This window comes from Podarcis melisellensis (assembly GCF_964234715.1).
Source record: "Podarcis melisellensis genome assembly, chromosome: 1".
In the NCBI taxonomy this organism is placed as follows: domain Eukaryota; kingdom Metazoa; phylum Chordata; class Lepidosauria; order Squamata; family Lacertidae; genus Podarcis; species Podarcis melisellensis.
In genome coordinates, this window is record NC_138528.1 from 30,572,920 (window position 1) to 30,590,220 (window position 17,301).

Below are 17,301 nucleotides of genomic sequence, written 5' to 3' on the forward strand. Positions count from 1 at the left end.
GAGTCCGGAAGCACCTTCAGGGCTAAAAACTCGTGGAACATATTCTGCCAACAGCTGTGGAAACCGCGACAGCACGAAGCTCATTGTGCATGATTCGTGCTGCTCACCCTTTTGTAGTAAACGGGTTTACTTCACACCGGGAATCTCTCGAACGAAGTCACCGGCCAAATGTCCTTTTTATTTCCAGTCACGGGAAATGCCAAAACTAGGTGAAGTAAAAACAAAAAAGGCTTAAAACGCCGGAGGGCCGCCGGTGGCCTCGCTTTCCCTTGACCCGGGAAGCAAGCAAGCACCTCGAGGGGGAAAGAGACTTCGCTTGTTGCAAAAAGGGGGCAGCCCGAAGCGGCATGGGAAGATCCGGCTCAAATCCCCGCGAAGCAACAGCCGCCCCATCATTTTATTTAGAGCCGGGACAATAGCGAGCTGCCTTTTGGGGCTCGGCAGGGACGCCGACGGTGTCTTCTGAAATGCAAGCGAGGCAACCCCGCAGCACAGACGCCGCCTCAGAGGCGCTGCTCCCGCCAGCTCCCCGCGTGGCTCTCCCCTCGGCCTCGCGCCTGGTTCGCCAACGGCCTGTCGCGAACCTCCCTGCCGCCAGGCCGCGCCTGGGCTTGAAGTGGTTCCGGGTCGGGAGAAGCCGCCAACATGGAGCGTAGGGGGCCCGCGGGGCCTCCGGGAAGCCGGTGAAGGAAGGCAAGGGGCAGCCCGAGGGGGGTGGGGGACGGGACCCTGCTGCTCGCCTGGTTCTGAGGCCGCGAGAGGGGCGCGCGCGTGCGCACTGCCGGAGCCCCGCGGAATCCGCGGCAGCGTCTGAGGCCACAGCAGGAAGCTGCTGCTGCTGCTGCTGCCCACCGTCTCCCTCGCAGCAGCGGGGCCGCGGCTGGCGCTCGAGCCCTGCGGCAGGGAAGCCTCGGCGCCCCTTTCCTCAGCCCCAGGGCAGGCAGGCAGGCAGCAGCCATGTCTCTGGGCGAGTACGAGCGGCACTGCGACTCCATCAACTCCGACTTCGACAACGAGTCTTCCGGCAGGAGCGGCCCCCGGCCTGGCCCTGTCCTAGGCGGCGAGCAAGAGGAGCTGCATTATGCCCCCATCCGCGTCCTGGGCCGGGGCGCCTTCGGAGAGGCCACCTTGTACCGCCGGACCGAGGTAAATCTGCGCCCGCCGCCGCCGCCGCCGCGCCCCGCCATTCTTTCCCTCCTCCCATCTCCGGGCGCGTTGGCTGAAGAGGCTCCCCTCCTCCCCCGGAGTTTGAATCCCAGCTCTAACCCCGCGAAGGAGGGCAGCATTATTGGGCACGAAATGCTCCTTAGATAGCCTCCCCCTCGGGGTTCCCTCCCTCCCTTGTCACTGACATATCAAAGACGCCAGAGACCCAGCCAGGAAAGCAAGCAAGCAAGCAAACTTTGGCCATGCATTCAAGTAGCGTCTTCGCGAATACTTAAGCTAAAGTGTGAATAATTCTTCAGAGGAGTTGTTTGCAAAGGAAGACACAAGTTAACACTTCGGAAATCACGAAGTTGGAAGGGATTAGGGGGGGTGTCATCTAGTCCAACCCCTTCAATGCAGGGACTCTTTTCCCCAAGGCGGGGCTTGAACCCACAATATTGAGATAAAGAATCTCATGCTGTACCAACTGAGCTATCACAGGAGTATAAATGACAAAGCAGTTCTTGATTCTGGAAAGTGTGAGAGCCCCTCAGAAGACATATGCCTCTCTGATAGGGGTTGATGAAATCAGGAGGGTGCAAAACCCAGGAGCTTCTGTTGCGTTAATTTGAACTGGGTGCAATTAGGGCTAAACGACACTTGTTGCTAAATGCCTCATTGGAGTTGTGTGATTGATTCTTTAACTGAAAATGTCATCTGGTTAATGTGGATATTCATAAGGAAAGGGGTAAACACTTTTCTCCCGGCCCATGATCTCAACTAAAATTGAAGCTTTTGTTTGGCGTGGGAGAGTTGCTTCCATTGATACCAGTTGTTAATTCCCAGTTCTAATTTGGCATTTGGAAGCTGATGGAATTTGGGTAGCTGAAAATGAAATGTGGCACAAGGATGTAGTGGTGATATTTCCTCTCAAACAGCTTCCTGTACAGGGATAAAAAGAATGACAGGATGGAAGAGGGAGAAGGCAGCTGTAGAGCTGCATCATATTTCTGCAAGGATATGCCAGGCATATCATTTACAGTGCACAGAGGCTGATAACAAAGGATAGTCATAGACAGAAAAAAACAAGCACAACTTTTAAGGAAAGTGTCTTACACAAGGTTATAAGTTTTGCACCCATATAGACACTAACCTTTGCAGAGCTGGTGAGTCAGTGGTAGAGTTGCCATGTGTTCTCTTTTTCTAGGACATGTCCTCTTTTTCAGGGGTGAGATTTGAGACAAAATGCATTTATTTGCTTTGAATAGCCATCATAGCATCCTCTTTTTTGCTCTTCAAAATATGGCAACCCTAGTCAGTGCTATATAGATTGTGAAAGGTACATATATCATTGGCTTCCTCAGCAAAAAGGTTAACAGGGCCCAGTTAATTTAAAGGACCCGAAGATGTGTAGTTGTGGTTTTTGGAGGTTGAGATAGAAATGCCCACTTCTGTCACTTTCCTGAATATCAGCCAAAGTCTTCCCTTAATACATTTCCATTTTATTAATTGTTTTGCATCATTGACAATGGTAGGTTATTATTTCTTTATTGATTGATTAAATTTATATACCGCCGTTCAAAGATCTCAGGGCAGTTCACCAGCATTCCCTGTGCGGAAAAGGAAGCTTGATGGCACAGTTCAGTCAGTGATATATTTTAAATATGGCATTACAGAGAACCTGAAGGCCCCTGATCACATATTCTGCTACAGCTTCAGGGAGTTAATTAACCCACTTAATAGACTGCCTAGGTAAAACCAGGAATCTGCTTCAAGGATATAATACTAATTACTCCCAAGCTTTTATATCATTTTCAATATAATGTTGTTGCTGGAATATCTGACAAGTGCTATGAATTAATCAATTCTTGTTAGCGAATTTAGACAGTGTTTGTGTGGAGTTGTGTATGAAATAACAATAACCTTTCTTCTGAAAAGTCTATGTGTGATGGGACGATGAGCTGCTTGTGCGTAAAATGCAAGTCCCTCAGAGTTTGATCAGGTTTTCAAACCTCTGCCTGTGACGGAGCCCCTCCAGCATGGCTGCGTCAATCACTAGTAGAATCCGAAAGTGGCTGCTTTCGGAAACGTTTCCAACATAAAAGCTCCTTAACGGAAACACGTCGTCTGGCCTCTCGGCGTGACAGTTTCCGTCGAGGTGTGGGTGTCCCTATAGGAGGTCCTGAGACCTCCCCACTGGTTTCGCTTGAAGCGTCTCTGAGCCATCCCTCCGACTCACTTTCTCTTGGAGTTCTTGCTCGCCCTCTACTGGTTCCCTCTTCCGCTGCTACTGCTCTCTCAACCTCAGGGAGCCTTTGCACCTGCGGCGCTTTAGATGTCAGTTCCCTGACATCCACCTCCCCTCCAGGGCCCCCTTCACCCCCTCCCGTCTCCTCTCCTACTGGCGGTGAGGAGGTAAAACCCCTGAAAGAACCTCCCTCATCTTCCGACGTCGCGAACACTTCCTTCCACTTGTTGCTGTTCCTACTCTCTAGGTACTCTTCGTCATCAGAGTCCACTCCATCTTCCAACTCCGACTCCGCGAACCCTTCCATTTCCTCTTCCTCATCGGTGGTGCCGAAATACTCCCTCCTAAACCTTGCTATAGGCTGAGGTTTCCTCGGGAACCTTTGGTGGAACGTTTCTGTTAAAACCTCGTCATTGACTTCCTCTGCACTTACCCAGGTGTTTTCTGACTCCGGTTCCCCTTCCCACGCCACCAAATACTCCACCTGATTACCCTTCCACCTGGAATCGAGGATTTCCGCTACATGGTTGCGGCGTTCCCTCTCTTCCAAGGCTGGTCCCCTGACGTGCTCCCCTTCACGTCCCCCCCTGTATGGTGACAGTAACGACCTGTGGAACACTGGGTGCAATTTCATGTGGTTGGGTAATCGGAGTTTGAAAGCTACCGGGTTGACCTGCTGAATCACCTCAAAGGGTCCCAATCTTCTGGGCCTCAGTTTCTTACAACCCCCTTTGAACGGCAACCCTTGGGTTGACAACCACACTTGATCCCCCACCCTTATGGTTTCACCTTCCCTTCTGTTCTTGTCTGCCTGCTTCTTATATTGTGCCTTGGCCCTTTCTAAGTTGAGCTGGAGCTGCTGATGGATGGCTTCCATCTCTTCTACAAAATGTTCAGCCGCTGGAACGCTCCATCTCTCCCCTCCTTCCCCTGGAAATGCCCTGGGGTGACACCCGTAATTAGCCAAAAAGGGACTCATCCCTGTGGACACATTCTCCGCATTATTGTAGGCAAATTCTGCCAACGCCAACTTTTCGACCCAATCGTTCTCTCTGTCATTGACATAACACCTAAGATATTGTTGAAGAATGCCATTTGCCCTTTCCGCCTGCCCGTTGGTTTCAGGGTGCCGGGCAGTTGAAAAATTAACTTCCACGTGTAGCAAGCTCATGAGCTTCCTCCAGAACCTGGAAGTAAATTGTTTGCCTCGATCTGAGATCACCCTCGAGGGAGCCCCGTGCAACCTAAAGATATGTTCCACAAACAACTTCGCCGTTTCTTCCGCTGTGACTGCATGTGAGCATGCTACAAAATGGCACATCTTAGTTAACAGGTCTACTACTACCATGATGGCTGTTTTCCCCTTGGACCTTGGCAGATCCGTCATAAAATCTATTGATATCGCTTCCCAAGGCCGTTCTGGTGTGGGTAAAGGTTCTAATAACCCTGCCGGCGCCCTTCTTTCCCCTTTGGCTCGCTGACATTGGTCACACCCTCTTACATACTCCCTTACATCTTCCCTCACCTTAGGCCACCAAAATTCCCTGGTAACCAACCACATGGTTTTGTGTTGCCCAAAATGTCCCGCCGTGGGGCTATCATGCAACTGCTTGAGTACTCTCCCCCTCAATTCACCTTCGGGTATATACAGTGCCCCTTTGTAATACAATGCCCCATTTCTTTCCTCAAAACCTCCGGGGCTCTCGCCCTCCCCCCTGAGACCTCTGAGCTTATCCTGGGCATATTCATCATTTTCCGTTTCCTCCACCAGTTCCCGTTGCCCCACCAGCGCCGCCCCACACACCCAGCGGTCCTCCGGGATGACATGTCTCTCTTCGATCACCTCCTCCCCTTCCCAATATTCTGGTTTGCGTGAGAGCGCATCCGCCCTGATGTTTTCTGGGCCTGGCACATAACAAATCTCAAAGTTAAATTTGGAGAATTCCTGTGCCCATCTCACTTGTCGTTGGTTGAGCACTCGAGCTGTTCTCCAATACTCTAAATTTTTGTGGTCGGTGCACACTTGCACCTTGTGTTGTGCCCCAATTAATAAATGTCTCCACCTCCGGAATGCTTCGTGAATGGCAAGTAGTTCCCTGTCATACACCGTGTAATTCCTCTCGGACTTATTCAGTTTCCGCGAGAAGAATGCACACGGTCTCCACTCCGACGCACTCCTCCCCGGTTGAAGAAGGACCGCCCCTATAGCCCGGTCGGATGCATCTGTTTCCACTCTCATGGGTTTTTGTAAATCCACATGCAGAAGTTGTTCTTCCGAGGCGAAAGCCCTTTTCAGTTCTTCAAAGGCTCGATCCGCCTCCACCGTCCAAACAAATTTCTTCTTGCTGCTGAGGCAGTCGGTGATGGGCGCCGTCAAGTGGGCAAAGTTCTTGATGAACTTCCGATAAAAGTTCCCAAACCCCAAGAATCTTTGCACGTCCTTCTTGGTCTTCGGTGTCTTCCATTCCAGTACCGCTTGAACCTTGCCTGGATCCATGGCCAATCCCTTGTCTGACAAGCGGTACCCCAGGAATTCCACCTCCTTGGTATGAAACTGGCACTTCTCCAGTTTCACCCACAGCTGGTTGGCTTGCAGCCTGCCCAACACTTCTCGAACGTCCCTCACATGCTGTTCCTCATCTTCCGAATACACCAACACGTCGTCTAAAAAGGCCACACAGTTCTTGTAGAGCAAAGGTCCCAGAACGTGGTTTATAAAAGCTTGAAAACAGGCGGAGCCCCCTTGTAGACCGAAGGGCATAACGAGGTATTCAAAGGCTCCCAAAGGGGTAAACATGGTGGTCTTCCATTCATCTCCCTTCCTTATGCGTATCAGATTGTACGCCCCCCGCAGGTCCAGTTTTGTAAAAATCTTTCCCTTCCTTACTCTGGTCAAAATGTCGTCAATTCGGGGCATAGGGAAAGCCAGGGGCTCCGACACTGCATTGAGGCCCCTGAAGTCACACACCAGTCTCGGTTTGTCTGTGTTCTTTTTGTCCACAAAAAACACTGGGCTGCCCCCCACCGCTCGGGACTCTCTGATGAAACCTCGCTTCAAGTTTTTGTCAATGAACTCCCTCAGCTCCTGCATCTCCCTGTCTGACATGGCGTACAGCTTGCCTACTGGGAGTTGGGCCCCTGGGAGTAGGTTGATTTGACAGTCAAAGGGTCTATGCGGTGGCAGTTTGTCTGCTTCCCTTTCGCTGAATACGTTGCTCAGATCTGCGTATTGCGGGGGCACCTTCCCTTTGCCCATCACTTCCATCCCCGCTAGGGTGACTCTGTCTCCTCCCGAGACCTTCCCCTCCTTGCAGTGTTCTAGGCAATGCGCTGACCCAAAGGAGACCACCCTCTGATGCCAGCCCACTAGCGGATCGTGTAGCGCCAGCCAGCTCATCCCCAAAATGATGGGCGCTCCTCCCAGGATGGCCACATTAAACGCTATCTGTTCGGTGTGCCTTGCCACTCTCATTATCATCGGGACAGTCTGTTGGCTAACTTCTCCCCCCAACAGCTCTCTGCCGTCAATCGTAGTCACCTGCAAGGGGTTACTTAAAGGGATGGTCTGTATCTGGTGCTCAGCTGCAAACTCCTTACTCATGAAATTACAGGAGCTGCCTGAATCCAAAAGCGCCTTGACCTTTAGTGGGTGTCCGTTTGGCAGTTCTAGTAACACCTCTATCACTAAAGCAGGTCTGGGAGGTTCTGGCATGGGCACTTTCATTGCTCTTTGGCCTGGCTGCTGTGCCCCGACGGTGGCAGCCAGGCGTTGGCTTTTACTTGCTCCTTGCTTTCCTCTTCCTTTCCCCCAACAGCTCCTGCCATCCCTTGCCATTCCTTTCTTTGTGGGCAGACTCTGGCAAAGTGCCCTGGCTGTTGGCAGAGATAACATCTCTTGGCGCTCTTTCCCTCCTTCTTCCGCCCTTCACTGGGATTTGAAACTGCGCGCGCCCGCGCTGTTCCAACTTCCATCGGCTCTGCCGGCGGGAAAGATGGCTCTGGAATGTCTGGAATGCGGAACTCCCTCCAACGGTCTCCTTTCCCTTCCCGCCTTTCCAAAGCCCTCGCCTCCTGGCGCGCTCCTATGGCCAGCGCAGATTTGGTTAATTGGTCCATAGACTCCGCCCTGGGCCCCCGGGAAAGCTCATCTTTGACGGTTGAAGAAAGCCCCTCTTCGAAAAGCATTTGGATGGGCTCCGCCGATAGGTCCCACCCCAATTTATGAATCAGCATAGTAAATTCAGTCCAGTACTCACGGACAGATCTGCTTCCTTGCTGGCAAGCCATTAACTGCCTTCGCACCACCCCCTGCTCAATATCGCTGGAAAACATCAGGTCCATGGCACGAAAAAACTTCCTCGTGTCCTTTAAGATCTCATTATTCGCTGCCATCAGGGGTCTAACCCAATCTTTCGCCCCGGATTCGAGATGGCCAATCACATACGCCACTCGCGATTCCTCGTCGGGGAAGTCATCAAACTGCAAGTTTAGAGCGTATTGCATCTCTGTTCTAAAGGCATGATAGTTCCTGGGATCCCCCCCGAATTTCTGCACCAATCCTGGTACCTTTCTGGCGAGCGGGGTGGTTTTCTCCTTTCCCTTTTCTGCATCCTGAGCCCTCCTCTCCTCAAGCCTCGCCGTTTGCAGCGCCAACTGGATCTCCAACGCTCTGTACCTTTCTTCCAGGCTTGGACCCCCTCCAGCTGCTCCTGCACCCCCGGTTCCGGCTGGGTTGCTCATGATGCTTCTCTCTGCACAAGCTGGCTTTCGGTGACTTTCGGATTGCTGTGATGGGACGATGAGCTGCTTGTGCGTAAAATGCAAGTCCCTCAGAGTTTGATCAGGTTTTCAAACCTCTGCCTGTGACGGAGCCCCTCCAGCATGGCTGCGTCAATCACTAGTAGAATCCGAAAGTGGCTGCTTTCGGAAACGTTTCCAACATAAAAGCTCCTTAACGGAAACACGTCGTCTGGCCTCTCGGCGTGACAGTTTCCGTCGAGGTGTGGGTGTCCCTATAGGAGGTCCTGAGACCTCCCCACTGGTTTCGCTTGAAGCGTCTCTGAGCCATCCCTCCGACTCACTTTCTCTTGGAGTTCTTGCTCGCCCTCTACTGGTTCCCTCTTCCGCTGCTACTGCTCTCTCAACCTCAGGGAGCCTTTGCACCTGCGGCGCTTTAGATGTCAGTTCCCTGACACTATGCTATTTGATAATTTTTCAAAAGGAAGAGAGTGTTAGTTGTAGATAGCGATTTTTGGCATCAGAAATAAGGAAATGCCCATAGAGAATTTTTCAGACTAAATCTGAAAGTGAATGCAAAAAAGATTGATACCTTGTAAGAAATTAAATGCGCATTTAGCTAACTAGATTTTTTGTATTCCAGGATGACTCACTTGTAGTGTGGAAGGAAGTGGATCTTACAAGACTGTCAGAAAAAGAACGCCGTGATGCTTTGAATGAGATTGTTATCCTTGCACTTTTGCAACATGACAACATCATTGCCTATTACAATCACTTCATGGATAACACTACACTTCTGATTGAACTGGAATACTGTAATGGTGAGAACCCTTGTCTTGTAAACAGCAGGCATCTCTTCCATCTTAGGTTCTGTGGGGGAAGATGAAATGCAGAATCACTTTGTCTTGTTTATAGATGGCAAGCTTTAGTGACAGTTCTAACACAAACCAGAGTCATCTTGGAGAACTGCCACTTACGTTTCGCAGATACATATTCTAAAATGTATTTGTGGGAAGAAGAAACTTGGGAAACAGAAATAGCTAAAGGAAAGATGAGGCACTAAATGCTCAATAAATCAGATATAAATCTGCAGAATCTTGCAGGGGAAGCCTGAAAGAGGGCCTTCTTTGTGGCAGCCCCTAAGTTACGGAACTCCCTCCCCACAGAGGTGCATCTGTCTAGCAACTTCATTATACAGCTTTCAGCGAATAAGAAATACACACCTCTTTGCCTTGGCCTTTGACACCTGAGATGTGCATTTTCAGAACCTACCCTTAAAAACCCAAAAGATTATGATTGTATTTTTTAATTATAAGTTCTTAAATACTTTAAAACTGCATTTTGGATTGTTGTAACCTGCCTCGGGATGCTTAGGGTAAAGAGCAGGTGATAATTATAATAATGAGAAAGCTTGGGGAAATGGCAGATTCCTGGAGGATTTCTGGTAAATGCTAATAGAACATTTACAATCGATAGGTAAGCATTTCTCTCTTTTAATTGCAGGGGGAAACCTCTATGATAAGATCCTGCGGCAGAAAGACAAGTTGTTTGAGGAAGAGGTAACTTGAACAAACTGAGAAGAAACAGAACAGAGTTTAGTACTGTTTGATGTGCCACATTTTCCCAGTATTTATTTCATGCTTATTGCTATAGTATTAGCAAATTGCATCACTTGTGCCAGGAAACAACCAGCCTTTTCTTGGTGTTCCAATCTTGAACAGAACACTTTGATTATTCATTGTTGATCACGTAGCAAGAATAAAGACGTTACAGTGGTACCTCGGGTTAAGTACGTAATTCATTCTGGAGGTCCGTACTTAAACAGAAACTGTTCTTAACCTGAAGCACCACTTTAGCTAATGGGGCCTCCCGCTGCTGCCGCGCTGCCGGAGCACGATTTCTGTTCTAATCCTGAAGCAAAGTTCTTAACCCGAGGTACATTTCTGGGTTAGGGGAGTCTGTAAACTGAAGCAGTGGCGTAGCGTGGGGGGCGCAGGGGGGGCCGGCCGCACTGGGCGCAACATCTGGGGGGTAGGGTTAGGGGGCGCAAATCCACGGGTTAGGGTGCGCAAATCCACGGGTTAGGGGGTGCAAATTACTTGCCTTGCCCCAGGTGCTGACAACCCACACTACGCCACTGAACTGAAGCGTATATAACCCGAGGTACCACTGTACTTGGGTTTCAGTGGTGTCCAGGTCTTTTGTTCCCTGTCCCCATGGAATGGTACTCTTCTGGGATTGTTCATTAATATACAGATAATCTTGTAGAATGTTACATTTTATTTGTAAATAAATAAAAAGATTGTCTTTAAAAAAATAAAATAGTTAATTAAACAGTTAGTGTAATTTTGAGAACAATTAAAAATAACATAGAAAAGTGAGCAGCAGAAATGCAGTGAAAAAGGTTCTTTAGTAGCAGAACTGTTCTTTACTGTATGACAAGAGTACAGTTAGAGATCAAGCCTTACTTGGGAAGGTGGCTCCAGGGTGTAAACACAACCTTTGTAAAGATCTTACTCCTTTCTCTAATGGTACTCATCTTAGTAAATGAGGGCATGAAGAACAGGGTTGTGCTTAAGGACCTTGTGGAATGGGAAAGTACACATGGGAGGAGGCAGAGGGGTTGCCATGCCGTGGTAATTAGTTCTGTGATTTCACAGTCTTTATCTTTTTTTAGTTTTTTATTTTGGCCTGATATTCAGCCCATATTTCTAAACATGGCTTGTAAGTAGTGCAGTAAGTGTCTATCTGTAGGAGTCTCGTGCAAAGCAATCCCTGTGCATGTTTACTCAGCATTAAAACCTACTGTGTTCGGTGGTACTTACTGCCAGGTAAGTATATATAGGATTGCAGCCTAACTGTGGTTAGCTATTATTACTAGTTTTCTGTAGCTTCCCCTTGGCTTATTATTAAGAGATTTAAGAATCTGCATGACTACAATTACACAGCAAATCATAGGATAGCAACTCTAATGTAGAAACTGGTTATTCCTGCCAGTATGATTAGAATTCCAAACTTGCTCTTCCATTCTATATTTTTTAAAAGGAGCAAAAGTATTTACATTCTTCAATATCCTTAATCTAATTCTTAAATTTGGTAAGTAGAATAATACATGAAATTACTGATTTTTTTATTTATAAATTTGTTAGTCAGCTTTACAGCAGTTGACAGTGCAATACTTTGCATGTTTATTCAGTAGTAAGTCCCAGTAGTGAGTGTTCAGTTGGGCTAGTAAGTGCATCTGGAATTAGTGCTCAAAATGATTTAAAGCATTTTAAAAACCATCATATTAAAAACAATTTAAAAAGCTAAAACTAAACTCAAAAGCATATAACAAGTGTCTGTAACTGACAGATTCTGGCAATAGCCTTTACAATTAAACATTTTCAATTGCTGGCATAAACTATATCGTGAAGTGACAAGCACTTGTCATCTTACATCATGGAGACCATGTTATCCTGGAAAGATTACACCTTGAAAAAGATCTCAACACTGAGTTGTTCATATTGGAATAATAAAATTATCTTTCTAAAATAAACTTCCTGCATTGTTTCCCATGTGAACTCTCTTTTTTTGCAGATGGTACTGTGGTACCTATTTCAGATTGCATCAGCAGTGAGCTGCATCCACAGGGAAGGAATCCTTCACAGGTAGATGTGATTAATGAAGCTTGGGCTAACTTGTGGCCTAGTGCCTGAATATAAAACATGCTTGAGAGTATTGATAGCCTGCTTCTGCAAAGTACCATTTTAGTTTTTCCCTTGCTGCATTTTTTGAGCATCTACAGTGATTCCTTTTTAAATTGTCTGTTGTTATTTTTAAATATTTTACTAACAGCATTTTAATTTACTTGGTATTTTATTCTAATTGGTACTTTTATTGTTGTTAGCTGCTTAGGGCATTTGATATGATGACAGGGAATAAATATTTATCATAACAAATTGTGGGCGGTATTAAATATGCTTGTTCTATCAGTGAAACTTCCCCAGCTGTCCCTGTGAGCCTCCCACATGCTCCCTAAATCTGTGGGTTCCTCCAACCCACTGGAGCAGATTGGGGAGGGCACTGGGTGCATGTGTGGGGCAGGGAGTTCTGTTACGCAAATGGAAATCCTTGTGCTAATGGAACAAGTGCATTGGACATCATTCTAAAAGTAGAGTAAAGGGAAGCAATCTGATTTGCTTCACTCTTCTTAGCACAGAAATTGGATTTCCTATACTACAGATAACTTAATACCCTAGTGCAGTCTTCCTCAACCTTGGTACCACCAGTTGTTGTAGGGCTACAAAAATCTGTGACATCAGGTGTGGAGAGGAATGAGTTAAATCCTTTCACAGTAACATTAATAGAGGAGGAATAGCAGCATACTGAGTCCTATACCTGGTGACTGGAAGAACTACATCACTTTAATGCTTCCTTTTTCTAGAGATATAAAGACACTGAATATCTTCCTCACTAAAGCAAATCTTATAAAACTGGGTGACTATGGTTTGGCGAAAAAGCTGAACTCTGAATATTCGATGGCTGAAACAGTGAGTGTCTGAAACTTTAATGTTTTGATAGACTAATGTCTGGGATTTTGTGCGCAAATCAGGAGCTTGGGTCCTTTGGTGCCACTTAATGCTGTTTGCTTCTTTTCCTACTCCACTTCTGAATTGTCTTGTTAGAAATATAATATATCCTGTTACTTTGTAACCTGCCATCAGCAAATATGTATTCATTCAGATTTGCAACCCTTCAGTTGGGAAGGGCAGCAGATCCAGCCTCCGTGGAGCATTCTTGTAAGTTACCACTACTGCCTCTTTCTCCTCTGCATGCCCACAGCCATGCAGTCATGCTGTTGCTGCTGCACCTGTTTGTCACCCAGAAGCGGGTGGCGTGGGCATGCAGGCGGTAGGTGTGCAGCAGAGGCAGTGGGAGGGTTGGAGAGGCATTTTCTGTTCTGCCTTTAGGAATATCTAGGAATATGGGTAACTCCCAAAAATATAGATTTATACAAGAATAACTACGAGCCAGTGTGGAATGAAATAAGAAAGGACCTGGAGGTGTGGGGAAGAATGAAATTGTCATTTTGGGGAAGGATTTCTACAATCAAGATGAATGTGCTACCAAAAATGTTATTTTTATTTCAGACTATCCCCATAATTAAGGGGAATAGAATTTCCAAAGAGTGGCAAAGAGCGATTTTAAGATATATTTGGCAGGGCAAAAAGCCAAGAATTCAATTTAAGTTGTTAACAGATATAAGAGAAAGGGGAGGCTTTGCCCTGCCAGATCTGAAATTGTATTATGAGGCATCATGCCTTTGCTGGTTGAAAGATTGGATTAAACTAGAAAATAATGAATTGCTTGACTTAGAGGGGTTTGATAATAGATTTGGATGGCATGCGTGACTATCTCTAACATTTTTGCTCTGTTGTGTAGTTGGTAGGAACCCCGTACTACATGTCTCCAGAGCTCTGCCAGGGAGTAAAATACAACTTCAAATCTGATATCTGGGCAGTTGGTTGTGTTGCCTTTGAGCTCCTCACACTGAAAAGAACTTTTGATGCAACAGTAAGTCACACCTATGCTGGTCACTAACACTACATAATTTCCTTTCGTCATTTTTAATGTTCTGTGTGTGCTTGAGAGAGTGAGAGGGAGCCCCCAGTTGTGAAGAATGTGTTACAGTGAGAGCTGTAGGTCAGTTGGGTGCTTCCTGTTCAGGGATGATTATCATACTTGAAATTGATGGACCCAAATAACAAGTCCATTGATTTAAGTGGTTCTGAATGTGACTTACTTGGATATCACCCAGTAAATTGTCCCTTGCTGATGTTCTGAGTCTGTCTAGAAAGTGTATAGGAAGCTGTCTTCTACTGAATCATAAAATTGTTATATGTAGCTTGGTATTTTCTACACAGCCTGAAAGTGGTTGTCTAGGGTTTCAGGTAGGAATCTCTTCCAGCCTTACCTGGAGATGCTTGAATTGAATCTAGAACTTTTTGCATGAAAAGCAAATGTTCTGCCACGGAGCTATGTTCCAATAGAACGTAACATCTGAAACAATCAAAGAGAGAGAGAATATAATGCAGATCCACAGGACATCTTCTTAAACAGGTTCTCCAGATGCACTTGAATGATCACACTATTTCCCTTCTAGAATCCCTTGAACCTCTGTTTGAAGATTGTCCAAGGGAACCGAGCAATGGAGGTAGATTCCAGTGTTTATTCTCTGGACCTCATCCACATGGTCCACTCCTGCCTTGATCAGGTTGGTGAGATACAATTTTCTTTCAACTTTGCTGCCTCAGTGACACAACTTCAGAGGAAAGTGGGGTAAATGCCTTGTATTAATTACAAGACTGGATATGTAAGTTCTGGGCATCCTTGTCTATGGGCTCTGCAGAATGTGTGTTCTTGGCTGCCCAAGTTCTGCAGCAGCTTAGAAACTGTTAAAATACCTTTGTATTTGACGTGAAGAATCTACAGTGGCCTTTAACTTGACACTTTCTGCTAACTTTAATGTTCCTTTGATTCTCTGTGTTTTGGGGAAATGGGTAAAGACCATAAGAATGCGGTTAGTTAATCTGCCCTGAGACTTAATTGTTGAAAAATGATCCCTTTCCTTAGGGAGTGACCTGTCACTCACCTCTTTCAGGATCCTGAGAAGAGGCCGACTGCTGATGAGCTGCTTGAGAGTCCCCTTATCAGCAAGCACAGGAGGTAAAGAGTTGTACATTCCTTGGTCATGAACAGGCCATGTTGTTTGGGAGAGAGCTACAGAATCTTGTACAGCCTACTAGTCATGTCAATGCATCCCACATCCATTCACTTTGGCCATTGACTGATGAGGCACATCTTAGAATCATAGCGTTGGAAGGGACCCTGAGGGCCATCTAGTAGGATTAGGTAGGATTCTTCTGCATGGCATTTAGTGTCTGTTAAGCCTGTTGGAATCCCCTGTCAGAAGTGCTGTAATAATAGATGGTTGCTATTCTTCTTATTGCTTTTTTTTTCCACGGCAGGGAGATGGAAGAGAAAGTTGTGCTGCTTAATGGCCCAAACAAACGACCAAGGTAATGGAGTGCGTGTTGTACAGCGGAATTAAAGGAAATAGGTCCCTAGACATACTCACCCTTACTTGATTGCTTCACACTTTCAATGCTATCTTTTAGGTAATGCATGAGGCTACCACCTTGCTGAAGCTAAGCGGGTCTGAATCTGGTCTGCACCTAGATGGGAGACCAGCTGGGTACAATGTGTACACTGCCTTGAGTTCCAAAAGGGAAGAAGGCAGCTTCCACTATTGTTGTAAACTGTGCCCATTCTTCTCTTCTTGAATTGGACAGCATCCAGCTAAGCAGTTCTGCTAATGCAAGGAGTTAGCTGTGCAGTGGAACTTACCTGCCCACAACTCTTCCTGTTGTGACACTTAAATCTGTTCAAGGGATGCACAAGGAGAAGGTGGGGAAATTCCATTGTGCAGCTAAAAGTCCTTGTGCGCAGCTAGCGAAACTGTTTAGTTGTATGCCACCTATTGACTTGACACCAAACTGCACTTAAAAATACTTCATTGCTGATACTACTATGTTTTTCTCTCCTTAAGATAAAAGCCATTTGCTGTGGAAGATTATCCTTCATGGAATGCTGTAAATTTGCGTGTAACAAAATGTTGATGTTCTAAACAAAGTTGCTGAAGTGTTTGCATATTTTTTTCAATTTTTAACTGTGAAGTTTCGCTCATGCTACTGTTTCTGGAAATTCAAAAGCCTTGCTTGAGTCATCAAATTGGATTCTGATCTTTATTTGTATGCAGATTGGAGTAATCTTCTTCAACCTTTGTTTATCTATCCCTAGGTTCCCTACCTTTAAATTCCTAATGCTGTTTATGTGGCTTCTGAACAACATGAGTACCACTAAGGCTTATATAAAATGTTTCTGCCTGGAACCTGGGAATTTAATTTTCTTCCAGCTTGTCTTCTATTTCAGGGCTTCTAAAGCTACTCATGCTAAACAGTGATGACTCTTCATAACTCCCCTATTGACCTCATGTTTTACAGAACAAGCACCATGAACGAGGCTCCTATTGCTGTGGTGACATCACGCACGAGTGAAGTATATGTCTGGGGGGGTGGGAAGTCATCCCCTCAGAAGCTGGATGCCATTAAAAGTGGCTGCAGTGCACGACAGGTCTGTGCAGGAAACACTCATTTTGCAGTGGTTACAGTGGAAAAGGAGCTCTATACTTGGGTGGTAAGTGAAGTGTATGAAAAGTACTTTGGAAACTTGGATAATGTGTGAAGGCAGTGCAGAATGGATCTTGCATGAGTCATATTTAAGGTGATTGTCAGTACAGTTGGATATTCCTAGTTAATAAGTTGCAAAAAGTTGTAAGAGGTGTTACTCCCCATTCAAGAGTTTATGCTACTTAAGTTCAAGGTCTAAAACATGCACAGGGTTTTTGTTTGTTTGTTTGTTTTGCTTTCTGTATATGGCAGCAGTTATTTCACCTCCAGGAAAACGCCCCAAAGGTTCAGACAAGTGCAGCAACACCCTATAACATGTGAGAGGCTGTTGCTGAAAGAAAAATAGGGCACTCTCCCCGGTGTGTGCATGAAGGTGTACATGGGTCTCTCAGGATCCCAGTTGAAGTATATATAGTTTGTTACTTGGTTCCTTCGCATCAGACCTGCTAATAATGCTCCTTGGAGTTCCCAGGAAGCATCCTTTACCATCCTTTACCATGCTTCTGCATATTACAGAACATGCAAGGGGGCACCAAATTGCATGGCCAACTGGGACATGGAGACAAAGCCTCCTATCGGCAGCCTAAGCATGTGGAAAAACTGCAGGGCAAAGCCATTCGCCAAGTGTCTTGTGGAGATGACTTTACTGTCTGCATTACAGGTAAAATGTACCAGCAGATAAATGGCGTGGAAGAACTCAAATGCTATCTTGTTTTTGTTATATACATTGTAAACCACCCTGTGGTCCCTGGATGAAGGGTGATGCATAAATTTAAAACATAAATAAACAAATATCATATGTATTGACTGAAAAAGAAAATGACCTTTGCAGCAAGAGAGCATGAAATATTATGGCATAGGTAAATACAGGGATTTGCTGTACTGCTGCACTGGAATTAGTGCAGCTTCCCAAGATCAATATTTATTTCATGTTGCTTT

The 17,301-nt window shown here is 46.2% G+C and overlaps 1 protein-coding gene across 1 annotated transcript in view; it reads left to right on the forward strand.

Annotated features, from left to right (window-relative positions):
* The first annotated feature begins 539 nt into the window (after nt 1-539).
* NEK9 (NIMA related kinase 9) overlaps nt 540-17,301 on the forward strand; it is a 30,454-nt gene continuing 13,692 nt past the window's right edge. The window contains exons 1-11 of the mRNA XM_081909997.1: nt 540-1,146; nt 8,775-8,952; nt 9,635-9,690; nt 11,711-11,781; nt 12,558-12,663; nt 13,556-13,687; nt 14,277-14,387; nt 14,775-14,839; nt 15,142-15,192; nt 16,177-16,369; nt 16,879-17,023. Of these exons, the coding sequence (XP_081766123.1) occupies nt 958-1,146; nt 8,775-8,952; nt 9,635-9,690; nt 11,711-11,781; nt 12,558-12,663; nt 13,556-13,687; nt 14,277-14,387; nt 14,775-14,839; nt 15,142-15,192; nt 16,177-16,369; nt 16,879-17,023 (1,297 nt within the window). The 5' untranslated portion in view covers nt 540-957. The remainder of the gene's footprint in view (nt 1,147-8,774; nt 8,953-9,634; nt 9,691-11,710; nt 11,782-12,557; nt 12,664-13,555; nt 13,688-14,276; nt 14,388-14,774; nt 14,840-15,141; nt 15,193-16,176; nt 16,370-16,878; nt 17,024-17,301) is intronic.